At 42.1% G+C, this 16,845-nt stretch overlaps 1 protein-coding gene across 12 annotated transcripts in view; it reads left to right on the forward strand.

Annotated features, from left to right (window-relative positions):
- Nucleotides 1–16,845, forward strand: part of LOC129849912 (chromodomain-helicase-DNA-binding protein 5-like) — a 196,710-nt gene that overhangs the window by 62,596 nt on the left and 117,269 nt on the right. For 11 of the 12 annotated variants that reach the window (XM_055916640.1, XM_055916606.1, XM_055916641.1 and 8 more), the window contains 3 exons: nucleotides 11,142–11,426; nucleotides 12,260–12,287; nucleotides 15,441–15,625. In XM_055916640.1, coding sequence (XP_055772615.1) covers nucleotides 11,142–11,426; nucleotides 12,260–12,287; nucleotides 15,441–15,625 — 498 coding nt within the window. Of the gene's footprint in view, nucleotides 1–1,238; nucleotides 1,532–11,141; nucleotides 11,427–12,259; nucleotides 12,288–15,440; nucleotides 15,626–16,845 lie in introns of those variants that run through there. The other variant, XM_055916643.1, reaches the window with a different exon arrangement.

Consider the following 16,845-nt stretch of genomic DNA (forward strand, 5'->3'; position numbering starts at 1 on the left):
TGGCGCCATGTTCAGAAATTCCTCCAAAATATGCGGAGCAATTACAGAGAGCCACGTCATTCAAACAGTTTTAGAAACTTCAGAGTGTTTTCTATCCAATAGTAATAATAATATGCATATATATCTGCATATATATATCTGCATATATATATCTGCATATATATATCTATCTATCTATCTATCTGGGACAGAGTAGGAGGCAGTTCACTATGGGAACCCAATTCATCCAAAAGTGAAAATGCTGCCCCCTATATCAAAGAAGTTAAGGTGACTTTCTTTTGCTGAGTGAAAACCACAGGGCAGAAGGAAGGTTGGCTGCCCAAAAAATACATAGAACAGCACAAATGAGGAGGAGATGAAGGCAGGAACCACCTGGAATGAAATCAAGAAAACATTCCAGAACGGAGTTTTCTGGAGTTGCAGCTCTGAGGCCCTTTGCTCCACTTGGAGCTGAAAGGAATAAGCCAAGTAAGTCAAGTTGCCTTGAAACATCAATAAAATGAATGAATAAATAGTTTGATTTTAGAACTGCAGGCTTGTTAATGGGGCTTGACCTCCGATCTACTGTAACCTCATCCTGATGTCTGCCAGTGGTCCAGGTCACTCACTGCCTTGCCGTAAAGTAAATGAACTTAGGAGCAGAAATAGAGACATTGACATAATAGGTCAGAGTTCAAGACATTCAGCCAATCACAGCTTTTACGGTACATTATTCTCTTTCCTTGAATATATAAATTGACCAAACTGTTTGTACCTAAAAAGGAGATATGTTTACTGACAATTGTTACACGGTAGTTATAAAACACGTATTGCACTAATATTCTCAGGTACTTCTCTTTCCTCTCTACTTATGTCCATCTTAGTTTAGTTGACATTAGTATTTTTTCATTTTCAAATTTGTATTCCTCAAGTCCTTGGCTTGGTGATGTAATCACTAACATTGTTCCAAACTATTCCCCCTTTCACCCAAGTTTCCCATCCTAATTCCTCTTGGCCCACCCTCTACATCTGCATATCTGCTCTGATTGGGCATGTGCCATTCTTTAGCATTTCTATTGGCCAATGCCAAGACTTTTGCTCTGTCATTGGCCAATCAATGCTGAGAGAGCCCTTTGGCCTGCTTTGTGTCTCTTAAGCAACAGGGGGCAGGAGATTGGAGGAGGGAGGGAGGGACTAAACATGAGGGGAGGGAAAAAGAGGGAAGAGGGACAGAAAGACAGGGCAAGAAATTGTGAGAAAGAGAGCAAGAGGGAGGGACTGAACCATAGAATCGAGAGAGAGAGGAGGGAGTAGGGGGAGCCTCATTCAGAGCAGCTAGTGTGAGGAGCGGAGCTGACCTAATGTGGGAAAGTAAACAGTATTTCCAGTCTATTCTGCCGGAGCCCTAGGAGCTCTTAAAGCAGACATACAGGGGAATGAGTGAGGAACCTGCCAGTATATAAGCGGAATGTTCATGGGAGGTAACCAGGATTAAAGAGTCCACAGGGAGTAACTGAAGCTTGTTGGAGGAAATACTACCGAGGACAAGAAGGTGAGAGGTGTATTTTTATTGTATTCTACTATACACACTCTCCCTCTTTTTTGTTTCACTTCTCTGTATGTTCACCAAGACAGGAGCTTTGTTGAAGGGGCCATGGAGGGAGTGGGGGTGGGTGGGTGTGTTGTTTTGTGCTCTCAGTCCCTGGGTCCGACAGCTTGCAGCTTGGGGCAACGGAGTTACAGAGGAGGAAAGGAGAGCAGAGGTAATACCCAAAGCCGGGTGGCCTCTTTGTTGAATACACTCTTTCACAGACGATTACACCAGGACTAACCTTCAGAGAGGGCTGTGTCAGGGGCTTGGCTACCCATATTATCAAGGGAAAGACCATGAGGCACTCTGGTCCAGAGACATACACCATCTATAGGGAGGATCTATACATTGATTCCAGGCACAACTGGGCCAGAGATACTCCACTGCAGTATATACATTACTGTACCCCCTCCATAGCCCCAGGCTGTAACAGGAGTCCTCTATCCAGCCCTAGTCTTGGGGCTCCTTCCTGGAGTACAATAGTCCCTCCCTGAATGAATTTCACGCTGCCTCATACCAACAGAGGAGAAAGGAATGGGGAGAGGGGGACCTCTGATCTGCATTTTGGAAAGATGTAGTGTTTCCCGCTTTAGTCGGATGTCCCAGCATTCCCTGAGTCAGACTGTTAAACTTTTGTTCGACAATCAAGATCCATGAATTAATAGTCCATGCATGTCTGGCCTGGAGCTTAAACCACAAAGATTCTCCTATGAATGGGACCCCACTCGCCTTTTCCTCTCACGCCATAGTGAATACACAGCTGAGGCCTTCCCACTCCCGGAAGCCCCAGGGGAATGAGTACAGACAGTTATGGATGAAGACCGTCATGAAAATAAAATAACCGTCATAACCGCTTAAAAAATAATTGGAACGAATGGCTGACTGAAGACGGGACGGTCGGGCATTCGTGCCCGTTTCTGCGGTAACGTGAAACTTTATTGCTCCTTGCTAAAACAAGCAAGGTGTTGTAGCGAATAAATATTGTAGGCAACGGCCCCTCCCTGCAGCAGCAGCACACATAGAAATAGAATATATTTCAATGGCAGCATATGCAGTCAGGAGCAAAGGGGGGAAAAAAAGTTTTAACAGTGAGCGCGGTCATTTGGCTGATCAATAAGTCATCCAAAATTCCATGACCATCACAGCCCTACCATCTCTCTGTTTGTACTGTGTCACATCCTTCATGCTTGCTGTAACTGTGCTGTTAGTTGCATTCATACATTAATAGCAAAGTCAAATCCCTACAACTGCATTAAAGAGACAGCTCAACCCCCCTCTGTATTGTAACAGCTAACAATTCTGTATACTGATACTGAACTACAACCCTGGCTGGCCAAGACTGAACAATAGGGAAGTATCAACAATGAACATTTACACAAAGCTTCAAACCGAGCTTTCATTGGCCCAAGAAAATATCAATCAGATGCGCCATTGATTGAGATCACAATGGAGAGTGTGGGAACAGGACACCCAGGTCAGTGAACCTGCTGTCACACAGTGACGTTTTGGTCATTCTGACACCCAACCATAACCCTAGATGGGAATGTTTGATTATTAAGGACTTACCATACACCTAGAATGTTTGATCTTGGTTAAATGCCACATGCTTTTAAAATCAAATAACATTTTATTTGTCACATACACAGTTTACAGCAGGTATAAAAGGTGCAGTGAAATGCTTACATGCTAGCTCCCTCAACATTGTAGTACATGATCAATATAAAAAAATATACAAAATCAGAGGAAGGTAGTATGCATAGTAATAAAACTGCTATGTACACAACAGGATATACAATATACAATATACATTTATGAATGTGCTATGTCAACTATGACTGTGTTACAAATATAAAGTGGATTTATACTATAATTACATTGTTATTACGTAAGTGACTTACCTGCAGTGTTTGGACTTAGGTATGTACAGTGACAAGAAAAAGTATGTGAACGCTTTGGAATTATCTGGATTTCTGATTAAATTGGTTAGAAAATTAGATCTAATCTTCATCTAAGTCACAACAACAGACAAACACAGTCTGCTTAAATTAATAACACACAAATTATTGTATTTTTCTTGTTTATATTGAATAGGTCATTTAAGCATTCACAGTGTAGGTTGGAAAAATTATGTGAACCCCTAGGCTAATGGCTTCTCCAAAAGCTAGTTGGAGTCAGGAGTCAGCTAACCTGGAGTACAATCATTGAGATGAGATTGGAGATGTTGGTTAGAGCGGCCCTGCCGTATAAAAAACACTCACAAAATTTGAGTTTGCTATTCACAAGAAGCATTGCCTGATGTGAACCATGCCTCCAACAAAAGAGATCTCAGAAGACCCAAGATTTAGAATTGTTGACGTGCATAAAGCTGGAAAGGGTTACACAAGTATGTCTAAAAGCCTTGATGTTCATCAGTCCACGGTAAGACAAATTGTCTATAAATGGAGAAAGTTCAGCACTGTTGCTACTCTTCCTAGGAGTGGCCGTCCTGCAAAGATGACTGCGTGAGCACAGCGCAGCATGCTCAATGAGGTTAAGAAGAATCCTAGTGTCAGCTAAAGACTTACAGAAATCTCTGGAACATGCTAACGTCTCTGTTGACGAGTCTATGATACGTGAAACACTAAACAAGGATGGTGTTCATGGGAGAACACCATGGAAGAAGCCACTGCTGTCCAAAAAAAAAAAAACTCCATGTCTGAAGTTCGCAAAAAAACATCTGGATGTTCCACAGCACTACTGGCAAAATATTCTGTCGACAGATGAAACTATAGTTGAGTTGCTAAGAAGGAACACACAACACTATGTGTGGAGGAAAAAAGGCACAACACACCAACATCAAAACTTCATCCCAACTGTAAAGTATGGTGGAGGGAGCATCATGGTTTCGGGCTGCTTTGCTGCCTCAGGGCCTGGACAGCATGCTATCATCGACGGAAAAATGAATTCCCAAGTTTATCAAGACATTTTTCAGGAGAATGTAAGGTGATGCAACAGGACAATGACCCAAAACACAGAAGTAAATCAACAACAGAATGGCTTCAACAGAAGAAAATACGCCTTCTGGAGTTGCCCAGTCAGAGTCCTAACCTCAACCTGATTGAGATGCTGTGGCATGACCTCAAGAGAGCGGTTCACACCAGACATCCCAAGAATATTGCTGAACTGAAACAGTTTTGTAAAAAGGAATGGTCCAAAATTCCTCCTGACCGTTGTGCTGGGCTGATCCGCAACTACAGAAAACATTTGGTTGTTGCTGCCAGAGGGTCAACCAGTTATTAAATCCAAGGGTTCACATACTTTTCTCACCCTGCACTGTGAATGTTTACAAGGTGTGTTCAATAAAGACATAAACTTATAATTGTTTACGTGTTATTAGTTTAAGCAGACTGTGTTTGTCTATTGTTGTGACCTAGATGAAAATCAGATCAAATTTTATGACCAATTTATGCAGAAATCCAGATATTTCCAAAGGGTTCACATACTTTTTCTTGCCACTGTATAGTCAGTACAGTCAGTGGTCAGAGCCCAGATGGAGAAACAGTGGAGATCAGTAACACTCACTGTGACCTTGAGTAGTGCGACTACCATCACAGACTACCATCGTGCACAGTGGGCACAGCAACAGCTTCTGTAGTGGAGGGCAACTGAAGGCCAATGTGGCTCTTGTATGAATAATGTATACCTGCATGTCTCAACAGTGCAGACCATTGCAGTGCAAATGAAAGCAGCGCATCATGAATGTTTCACTATGCTGACTATACAGTCTATGATGCTGACCCATATTTGTTCTCAATGTTCAGTAATCAGTACACTATAACAGCTTTCTGTACTGTAGCTTACAATGGAGCTTACATCAGGAGAAAAACAAACTAAGTTCTGGTTTATGATTCATTCTACTCTAGTTAAATCTGACAGTCAGATAATCTAACAAGTCCCTATGCTCAATGTTTGGCAGGAGTTAGTTGGGGAATCAAGGAGGAGGAATACAATTCATTAGTATGTGTTACAAACACTCTCACTGTTTTTGACAGCTAAAGGATGACAGACAACTGCTTCTGACCAGATTGACTGTTTCTTGTGTCTAAATGGGTTGTCTCACATCCCTATCTCTTGACAAGACGTTTTCCTTTGGGATCTTGATATTCAGAAAGAGGAGGAAGAACTTCTTTGGACTGATATGTTCCATTGCATCCCCTGTCTAGTAGAGAGTGTAAGTTTGGAAACCAGTCAAACCACCCTCCATAAAACCAAGGAAGACCCTGGATAAAAGAAGGCTGTTTTAGCTGCCTTCTGTAAGAATTCCGTTGCTGTTTATTCAGTCTATACTCTCCACCAGCTGCGGCTCTGTTCTATTGTCCATTGATGCACCCTGACTCCCTCTCCTTGTCTAACCAATGACTGCCCCGGCATGGGCCTTATGCGTGCAGCCAGCACTGGACTCAAGTCTGTTTGGGGGATATTGCACATTCAGTTCAGCAGGTCTCTCCCAACTCATGTTCGAATTCAAACATCTCTATGAATCCAGCTTGCAGTTGCACACTCTATACTCCCAAACATTGAATCATTTGGAAATATGTACCTTCCTCCTGTCTGTAATTTCACCATCTGCTTTTGCATCCAGCAGTGGACAGGGAGTGTTTTGGAAGTCAAGGTCCAACCATACCCCAAAGACCTCCTTGTCACCTCTACATCTTTTCCAAACATTACCACAACACGGCTGGGCTGAACTCTTTATTTGCGTTAGGGTGTGTTTGGTTGTGTTTGTTTCATTTTAATTCTGCAAGGTACTGTATCCAATTTCCTCAAGAATGTCTTTCGGACAGAACTAGTTCAAGCTTTGTTTCCTCTTATCCTAGTCTCTTTTGACAGGCAGTCTAAAATAATTTTAATTTCGAGTTTGGTTTTTAAATTTATGTTGTACAAAAGAATTTCAACAAAAGAGGAGGTTTCCTGAGTTTGAAGAGGCTATACATGTCACGCCCTGACCTTAGAGATCCTTTTTATGTCTCTATTTTGGTTTGGTCAGGGTGTGAGTTGGGGTGGGTATTCTATGTTCTATTATTTGTAATTCTATGTTTTGGCCAGGTAGGGTTCTCAATCAGGGACAGCTGTCTATCGTTGTCTCTGATTGAGAACCATACATAGGTAGCCCTTTTTCCCACCTGTCTTTGTGGGAAGTTGACTTTGTTTATGGCACTTAGCTTTTAGCTTCACGGTTTGTTTTGTAGTGTTTATTGTTTTGTTCGGCGTCTTTTCTAATAAAAAGAGAATGTACGCTCACCACGCTGCGCTTTGGTCTACTCCATTCAACAGCCGTGACAATACATTCATGTACATACTACCTCAATTGGCCCGACCAACCAGTGCTCCCGCACATTGGCTAACCAGGCTATCTGCATTGTGTCCCGCCACCCATCCCCGGCCAACCCCTCTTTTATGCTACTGTTACTCTCTGTTCATCATATATGCATAGTCACTTTAACCATATCTACATGTACATACTACCTCAATCAGCCTGTCTAACCTGTGTCTGCATGTGGCCTCGCTACTTTTATAGCCTCACTACTGTATATAGCCTCGCTACTGTTATTTTTCACTTATTTTTCACTGTCTTTTTACTGTTGTTTTTATTTATTCACTTACCTACTGTTCACCTAACACCTTTTTTGCACTATTGGTTAGAGCCTGTAAGTAAGTATTTCACTGTAAGGTCACCTGTTGTATTCGGCGCACATGACAAATAAACTTTGATTTGATTAGTCAGGCAGCAAACTATTTTCTGTTGGCAATGTTAAGTGCATTTTTTATGCAAAAAGTGACATCACCTCATTCATTTTCATTGTGCAATTGTATTGTATCAGAGTATTTAATACATAGTCCTCAATGTCAAAGAACTTAGGGGATGCTCTGCTCGAAGGATCATATCAATTACACCAACAGAACTTAGTATGAAATATTATTTTGCCAATCCTGCTTTTCCTTCTCTGGAAAAAACCCTGGTGATTTTTCCATTATACATGGCGGTAGACTACTAAAGTATTTAACTCGGAGGGAGGAGCAGTTCTCATTGATTTTATCCCACAGATCCTCCATTATACTGAGCAGAGCATGGCTCTGACATATCACATACAGCACAGCATGGTCATGACCCTCTGACCTGTGATCTAACTCCCAGACAGTCCAGCAGTTCAGTGACCAATGCAGAAACAATGCTTTCTGAGAGTGAGCAGAGCTTTTCCCCTACAAAAGGCTCATTGTTTATTAGAGCAGTAAGTGGGCCGGCTGGAGAAACTGGGTTTGTGGTACAGCGAAGAGGATGGAGGCCGTCGTGGGCTGGGTCCACACATGACTAGAATTGCACCGACCGAGTGAGGATATGGTCTGAGTATTACCCCTGAAGAAAAGTGACTGCAATTTTCAAACCTTGCCTACTTTGCCACTCATGTTTAATACGTCTCAAATTAAGACTAGAAAAGTATCCCTGTGTAGTAGTTTCAAGCCATCACCATGCCAACAACATTACAGTACATCACTCCCTATAACTGACCTAATTTCCTGATAGAACTGTCAGGAAAGGGTTGAGTCAGACTTTGTATTCAGTGGAGGATTTGGGATGAAAATGATTTGTGCAATGATCTCCAAATGGGCCAGCTCCAAACTCTTTTGCCGCCCATGGTCGGGTCCACCCCACTTTACCCTATGCTGTCATTCCCCAAGGGGGCGTGCAAACAGGCCTATCAGGGCCAGGAATGTTCCTGCAGAGGAAACAGCACTAATGGAAATGTAAAGCAGATGCTGCACTATGAGACTTTACCAGAACTCCGGGACTCAGGAGTGGTGTTCTGCTACGGATACAGAGCCACCCTCTACATGTAGGGAAACCCCCCAGCTATGAGGTTGAGGTATTTAGGCCAGACACGTATGTAGTGAGAGGAATACCCTATTAAAATGACAAAAACAACCCATATGGGCTCATCACCGTCAGAGTATAGATATCTCCATTAATCTTCAGGTAAGCCCTGTCAGACTGTTTAATTATGCTAACAGCCTTTCTCAGCAATTTTGTCCTGCTTTTATACTGGAACTGTAATCCCCTCTCTGTTGCTTGTCTCTTCCTTTGTGGTTGTGGAGGCAGCCATAATTCTGCCATGCTTAAAGGATTGGAATTTTTCACAGTACTGAGAAAGCAAACTAGTCAAAACAACCTGTTGCTAGTGACCCACATTCAGTAATGTAGGTAATACAGCGTAGTGTTCACAACAACTCAACTCTGACCAGACTTAACTATTGTGTTTTTTCTTTACATCAAATGATCCAGTGAAAGGATTTAGTGACCTGTGAATCCAGGAATAGACTGTTTCCTCACAAAATATCTTAGTTGTCTAAATGTTATTTTGTATTACAATACATTTCTATGTAAACAGTATGAGCCTAATGTTTCCAACCTGGCGTAACATAGTAAATGTAAATCTGGGACACTCAAATTAGTATGATATATTATGTTTGGTATTATATGTCTTAATTTTTGGATGTCCATCATCCATTTCTTATGATATGTTACACATTGCAATTTGTTGTGGCTAATGTTAGCTAGGTGGCTATCGCTAATGTTAGCTAGGTGGCTAAAGTTAGCTAGGCTAGGGGTTAGGGTTAAGGTTAGGGTTTGGAGTTAGGTTAAAGGGTTAAGGTTAGTGTAAGGGTTAGCTATCATGCTAAGTGGTTGCAAAGTAGCCAAAAGTAATAAGTAGTTGCAAATTAGCTCAAATGCTGAAGTTGTCCGTGATGAAATTCGAACACACAAACCTTCGGGTTGTTTAACATTCGTGTTATACACCTACCCAACCACTCTACTTTCATTTTTGCCTTAAGTTACATTCTGTCCTATGTAACTATACCAAATATAACATATTATACTAATTTCAGTGTCCCAGATTAACGTTTGATGTTAAGTCTAGTCTATGAGACCAGGCTGATGTTTCACACCATTGTTTTTTCTGGAATTTAGATTGGAATGAAACTAAAACCAGTGGTGGAAATAGTACCCAATTGTCATACTTGAATAAGTGGAAAGGGGGATACCTAGTCAGTTGTACAACTGAAGACATTCAACTGAAATGTGTCTTCCGGATTTAACCTAAAGATAATGACTTAAGTAAAAGTGAAAGTCACCCAGTAAAATAATACTTGACGAAAAGTCTAAAAGTATTTGGTTTTAAATATACGGTACTTAAGTATCAAAAGTAAAAATATAAATAATTTTAAATTCCTTATATTAAGCAAACCAGATGGCATCATTTTTTTCTTATTTTTACGGATTGCCAGGGGCACACTCCAACACTCAGACATAATTTACAAATGAAGCATGTGTAGTGAGTCCGTTTTCCTGTCCTGCTAAGCATTCAAAATGTAACGGGTACTTTTGGTTGTCAGGGGAAATTTAAAAAGTACATAATTTTCTTTAGGAATGTAGTGAAGTAAAAGTTGTCAATAATATACGTATAAGTACAGATAATCAAATAACTACTTAAGTAGTATTTGAATATTTTTTTTACTTAAGTACTTTACATCACTGGCTAAAACAAACTAAAACAATTTTGTAATAGGGGGAACTGAAGCCCATTCCAACATGATTCCACCTTTAAGTTTTCACCCTGATTGTCACGATCGTGTGGCGGATTGACGGACCAAAATGCAGCAGTTGGAAAATAAGCCATCTTCTTTATTTAACACCACGAAGATGAACACGACACAAAAACACTTTACAAACTAACAAAACGACCGTGAAGCTACAAACGTTGTGCACATACAAACAGGCTACAAACGTTCTTACATAGACAATTACCCACAACCAATGAGAGCCTATGGCTACCCTAAATAAGGCTCCCAATCAGAGACAACCGAAATCAGCTGTCTCTAATTGGGAACTCATTCAGGTAACCATAGACTCTCCTAGACAACTAAACATACATAGACAATACTAGAAACATGTACTCCACACAAACCCATATACTATACACCATAACCCCTTTACCAAATAAACACCCAAAACTAACAAAACATAAACATTCCCCATGTCACACCCTGACCTAACTAAAATAACAAAGAAAACAAAGAATAATAAGGCCAGGGCGTGACACTGATAGTTCCCAGCAGCCAGCACCCATACACAAACTACAGATTAGAGTCTTATTACTGTGTAAAGTTTAAACAACGATTAGTCATTGAAAAAAGAGCACAAGTAAATAAGCTTTACCAAAATAATTTGTCATGTATATGGAAAGGAAGTTCCACTTGAAGTGTCTTAAAACCTTTGTATTTTCATGGTGGTTACATAGATACGTTAGTACACTTTATTAGTACTTACAACTGTTATACCTTTTTGTGGTTTGTGTATTTATACATTTAACTATTTATATGTGTTTGCTTTGTAAACAAAAACTCCAATCAGTTTCTAAATTGTAGCAAATTTTGGGAAGTCAAGTGCATGTCAGTATTAGTCAGACAAGGACATTTAATTTCATTTTTTTCTTCAACATTTGTACTATCCCTTTGTCTCTGTTCTCTGTTCCAGAGCTTATGTCCACTGTGAATTATCAGCAGCAACAGAGGGAGGAAGAGGAGGAGGAAGATGAAGAGCAAGGAGAGAAGTTTGAGTTTGATGACAGTGGTGATGAGGAGAAAGACCCAGTGGAAGCCATGCAAACGGCAAACGAGTCATCTATGGAGGCCACAAGCCAACCACAGGACAATGCAGTAACAATACCCCTTGCACACTCACAACAGCACCTCAATGCAATGCCCCCTGCTGGTCAGGAGGACAATCCCTCACAGGGACAAGACTCCACGGCCTCTTCAGGTAAAGTGTTCTTTCTATTACAACACATTGTGAGTGACTCTTCTCCACTGGTCTCATAAGGTGCTGCCAGTTCTTAAAGAGATTTCATAATATCTTCAGACAGACAGTCATAAAGAGAGCTGGGTTCTAATTGGATAAAGAGCAGTGCAACTCTGGTTGATATCAGTATGCTGTTGACTACCTGAGTCATGTTGCCAAACAAGCTCTGTTAATTACACTCATTGCTAAAGAGGGAGATTTAAATCTATGTGAACTTCTGTCGGACAAAAGGAAGCGATTAGTGCTTAATTAAAATACTTCTCACGAAGCCTACACGTAGTAATCCGTTAAGTGGGTTGTGGTGCATTTCTCCACTGCACTGGGGAATTCTGGGGTTGATGATGCTGTACGGTGGAAGCCTGTTACCCAGCGGCTGGTGGAGGAGACGGGCGTCAGGCTGGGACTTTGCCCTCCCAGGTAATATGAGAGGGCTCACATTGTCTCTGGATAAATTAAATAATAGTTTGGATAGGAATATCTTCCATGAAAGCTGATTTGCACACAGGACCTATATAGCGCTAATAATAACATTCCTGTGGTCTGTTTTCATCAGCGATTGTCTTCTTGGAGACACAGGACTGACCGCTCTATTCATAAAACAAGGTCAATTAAGATGAAGTAAAGAGGAAATAAGATATACTTTTGTATAGTTTTGCTCACATTGAGACCTATCTGGATGTATTCCAAACTTTTTAGCTGTCCTTCCCATATGGTACACGTTGTAACAAACACAAGCATGACGTTACATTAAAAAAAAAGATGTCTAATGTCTCCCGCTTCATTTCTCCCTACAGATGTTCCAGTTAGCAACCCACCCAGGCGGTAAGAGACTCTCTGCTTTCTATCTGCATTCCATCTTCAGGGGTTGTGTGGTTTAGCCTCATTGGAGGAAACATCTGTCTTCATTAACTTATCAATATACTGTATTAGCATGACCCAAAATCAGAAACATCTCTTTATTCATAGAGAAGGGGCGTGTCAAAGTAAAAAGGTATAGGACTGATATGTTTGTAAAAGGAAATCAAAGGAGATGGCAAATCTGTGACATATTGAATCAGTAGCCTAAACAGGTACTCTGTAGTCTGCAGGTTATAGCAGCTTGCAGTGTAAAAAGTTGTATATGAGTTAGGGGGTTCACTAGAATGTACATTAGAAACATGATTTATCAACCTTTTAATTTGGGGTCCCCTGTCTTGGTAGGGGCCACTGGTCCTGGTTAGGTCCCAGCATGATTGTGTGCTAGGAAGTGTGCTGGGAAACCCGTGCTGATAGGAGAGCCAGGGCCTGTCGTTCCTGTGGGCTTTCCTGTACTGAAAAGCGGGGTGTATGTGAGTGACTGGGATAGTGTGTGTGTATCTCTGTGTGTGTGTGTGTGTGTGTGTGTATGTTTGAACAGGGTTGGATTGTGGGAGAAGGGACTGTGGTTTCTGCGATTTCTCCTCCGGAAGATTTCTGCTGAGTACACTGTTTCACTGTGGGTCAATATTCTCCCTTTCCTAGTGGAGCTATCAATAGCTTTTTCCTCCAACCAGGTGTAAGGTGTGTGTCAGCACATTTGCTCTGTGTGTCTCTTTCAGCTCAGATTCAGATATTTTTGCATCGCAAAGAATACTTTGTAATAGAAACATTGTTGTAGAACATGCATAACATGTCTATAGGTCTATTCAACTCAGGAAAGCAGTGGTATTGTGTGTGCTTGCACGTGTCTAGGTGCATCTGTTGATTCTAGGACCTTTGACAGATAGCTTTCATTAAGTGAGACCCTTAAGATGAAAAGTCCTGGACAACGGTCACCATGACAACTTGACACTTGACATTTATATGGCTCTGCTTTATGTTCAGTTGCTTCAGGAGCTGTAACCTTAGACTAGAGGGGCACACATTTAACACTCCACCTAAGCAACCCCACTTTACAACACTCCTTTTCCTTTTTTCTTTATCTTCACTCCACCCTTCCTTGCTGTCTGCTCTGCACAGTATTCTGCTTAGTGGTAGATCTGCAAGCTGGGTTTGCAAGCTGTTCAAGTAAACGATGTTGCAAAAGACACAGATACCGTATACAGACCTGTGTACACTGTCAGGGGGCAGACGCAAGATGCAGTTGCTATAGCAGGTGGTGTGTTGTTTGGTTAGACTCGTTATAGTAACTGTAGTTACAATGAAGGTCTAGCTAGCCCATCATCAGCATGGTCAGCACTATTTCCATAGAGACAGGAGGAAAGCCAAGTAAACTTGGCTCCCTGGTCGACAACGCTTCTGTAGTTAGAGGGCGTTGAAACACATCTAAGGCCTTGCATGTGCCTCAGTCTGTTCTATTTGCATTGAAACACGTTTGCCATTTCTTCTGCTATAGGCCTATGACTCACAGGGGCTTGTATAGACAAGTGAAGGGCGTAGGCCTACAAAGATGAACCATAAAATATATACTTTTCCAGTCTTTTAAACATTGAAATAGTTTGTGTTCTCATAAAACGTCTGGTTAAATCCCCATTTGAAACCACAGTAATGAGACATGCGTTCTGTATGAATTTTACAGAACAGAACAGGTTTCTTGTGTTTCATGATGAGGCATTACATATGCTGTGTTATTAATATGTCTGAGGCACATTCTACCCCAGCATAGTTTTTCTAATCATTTATTTTAGAAAGTTCTTATTCATAGAAAACTGCTTGAGTAGACATTACTCTGTAAAAACTCTTAGCTGTAATATGTTGGGTTGTCTTTGCCAGCCCCGTGAGCTGCTTCCTGACTGAGTCTGGTGTCTTTGGGGAGGCACTGCAATGTGAACAGTTGAAACGTTTATTAGCGGACATTACTAGGAACTGGGTTTGAAGTTTCAACATTACTCAAATAAGCTTTAGCTAACGCCTTTATTGTTGTCTTGCCAAAGAAGGTAATGCAATAATATATACAGAAAGTCTGGCCAACAGGTTGCTTGCAAGCTATATTCGGCTTGAAAATATTTCCTACACAACTAAAGTGCGTAGTTGTGTAAACATTGAGGACTGTCAGGCATCCCTGGAACAGGGGAGAGGTACAGTATCTTGCTAACTGATGGACACACTGGCTGTTGGCAAAGCCGAGAGGGATGGTGGGAGGGATGCATTTAATGAGATTGGTTTCTCCTCCATCCCAGATCTAGCTGTATAATCAAGCATGTGGGAGGATTGCTGTAACTCTCACTGGTAGCTTGAAAACATAAGAAAGTGGTAGCGCTTTACAGATACCTACAAGGTCAGTATTAGGAGCTGTCTCAAAGGCAATATTCCAGGGCCAGTCATTATTATGGTCAGGCTTTAGGTATGGCAGGTGATCAATGGCTATCGTTTAGGGGGATCTTTCATAGCTCACAGTTAATATAACAAGCAGGAGGTAAGGTCACATTATCATATTCATGGTCTTACATGAGATCACCTGGATCAGATGACTTTCTCTATCCCTCACAACAGCAGTCAGCAGAATCATCAAACCACAGTGAATAGGATTGACAAACCTAGCAGAAATGAGCTGCACTAGGAACATATAGCTGTGGCAGGTTTAAGGAAGTGTTACACCTCGATCACATCAACAGCGTCATTGCGTTTTGGTACACCAGAAGTAAATTCATTTCCAATGGAACTCTGTGTTTAACTTGCAACATTGCGTTGCAGAAGCAGTTGCAGTGTGTTGTGTGGTGCATACGTTGGATTTATCGAACGTATGCATCAAATGCATAGATGGCTTGACAAAAATGCATAGACGGCTTGACAAAAATGGTAACCTTTGTTGCACACATTTCCAGATTATGCTGTGCACCATTTTGCGCATTGACACTGTCTGTGTGATCAAGGCGTTAGCATGCTGGGACAGCAGTGCTTCAGACTCTTTGCCCAGCCTACTTCACCTTTCCTCCTCCTCCACACTGCAATTCACTTGTAATGAGCCACACAGAACCCAGCCTAACTGCTTTCAATACTCTGCCTGGTATGTTCCAGGGTCTCTGGCCCGGTCGAGCTGGTTGAGCCCATTGCTGCAGCACCTTCAGTGGGAGAGCAGCCCCGGGAGGAGTCCCAGGAAGGGTCTGGTCCTGGAGACGTGTTACCAGTGGAGAACCAGACAGACTCGGAGGACCATAGTGTGGAGACTGAGAAGAGCTCCAGCCTGAGGGAACACTCTGAAGGTACAGAACTGCATAGATACAGATACATGAAATATGATATAGACAGAAGAGAGCAAGCTTACAACAATTACAGTATAGGCCTTCATAACTACCATTGTTTTACAGTAATAAAAGAAACTGTATTGGTCTGTAATCGTTGCGTAGAACTTCCAAAGGGCAACGGCCAGCACACACTCTCTCCCTCCCATGATTTGATTTCAACATGGACATGACAGGATTTCAATTAATTCAGGATGAGGATCAATAGTGGACTATTGGCCTATTTCCACCAAGGGAAATTTCTCTTGCTGACATTAGGCTATTTGAAGGTGGTCCACTAAAGAATCTGTAAGGAGCCTGACTAAGCTCAGGGAAGTCAGGAACCAATACACGCAGTCAGTCAGGAAAGCAAAGGCCAGCTTTTTCAAGCAGAAATTTGCATCCTGTAGCTCTAACTCCAAAAAGTTCTGGGATACTGTAAAGTCCATGGAAAACAAGAGCACCTCCTCCCAGGTGCCCACTGCACTGAGGCTAGATAACACGGTCACCACTGATAAGTCCGTGATAATCGAAAACTTCAACAAACATTTCTCAATGGCTGGCCATGCCTTCCACCTGGCGACTCCAACCTTGGCCAGCAGCCCCGCCCGGCCCGCTGCTACTCGCCCAAGCGTCCCCAGGTTCTCCTTTACCCATATCCAGATAGCAGATGTTCTGAAAGAGCTGGAAAACCTGGACCCATACAAATCAGCTGGGCTTGACAATCTGGACCCCCTATTTCTGAAACTGTCCGCCGCCATTGTCGCACCCCCTATTACCAGCCTGTTCAACCTCTCCTTCGTATCATCTGAGATCCCCAAGGATTGGAAAGCTGCCGCTGTCATTCCCCTCTTCAAAGGGGGAGACACCCTGGACCCAAACTGTTACAGACCTATATCCATCCTGCCCTGCCTAGCTAAGGTCTTCGAAAGCCAAGTCAACAAACAGATCACTGACCATCTCGAATCCCACCATACCTTCTCCGCTGTGCAATCCGGTTTCCGAGCCGGTCACGGGTGCACCTCAGCCACGCTCAAGGTACTAAACGATATCATAACCGCCATCGATAAAAGACATTACTGTGCAGCCGTCTTCATCGACCTGGCCAAGGCTTTCGACTCTGTCAATCACCATTTTCTTATCGGCAGACTCAATAGCCTCGGTTTTTCTAATGACTGCCTTGCCTGGTTCACCAACTACTT

Source organism: Salvelinus fontinalis, chromosome 3, assembly GCF_029448725.1.
Source record: "Salvelinus fontinalis isolate EN_2023a chromosome 3, ASM2944872v1, whole genome shotgun sequence".
NCBI classification, from domain to species: domain Eukaryota; kingdom Metazoa; phylum Chordata; class Actinopteri; order Salmoniformes; family Salmonidae; genus Salvelinus; species Salvelinus fontinalis.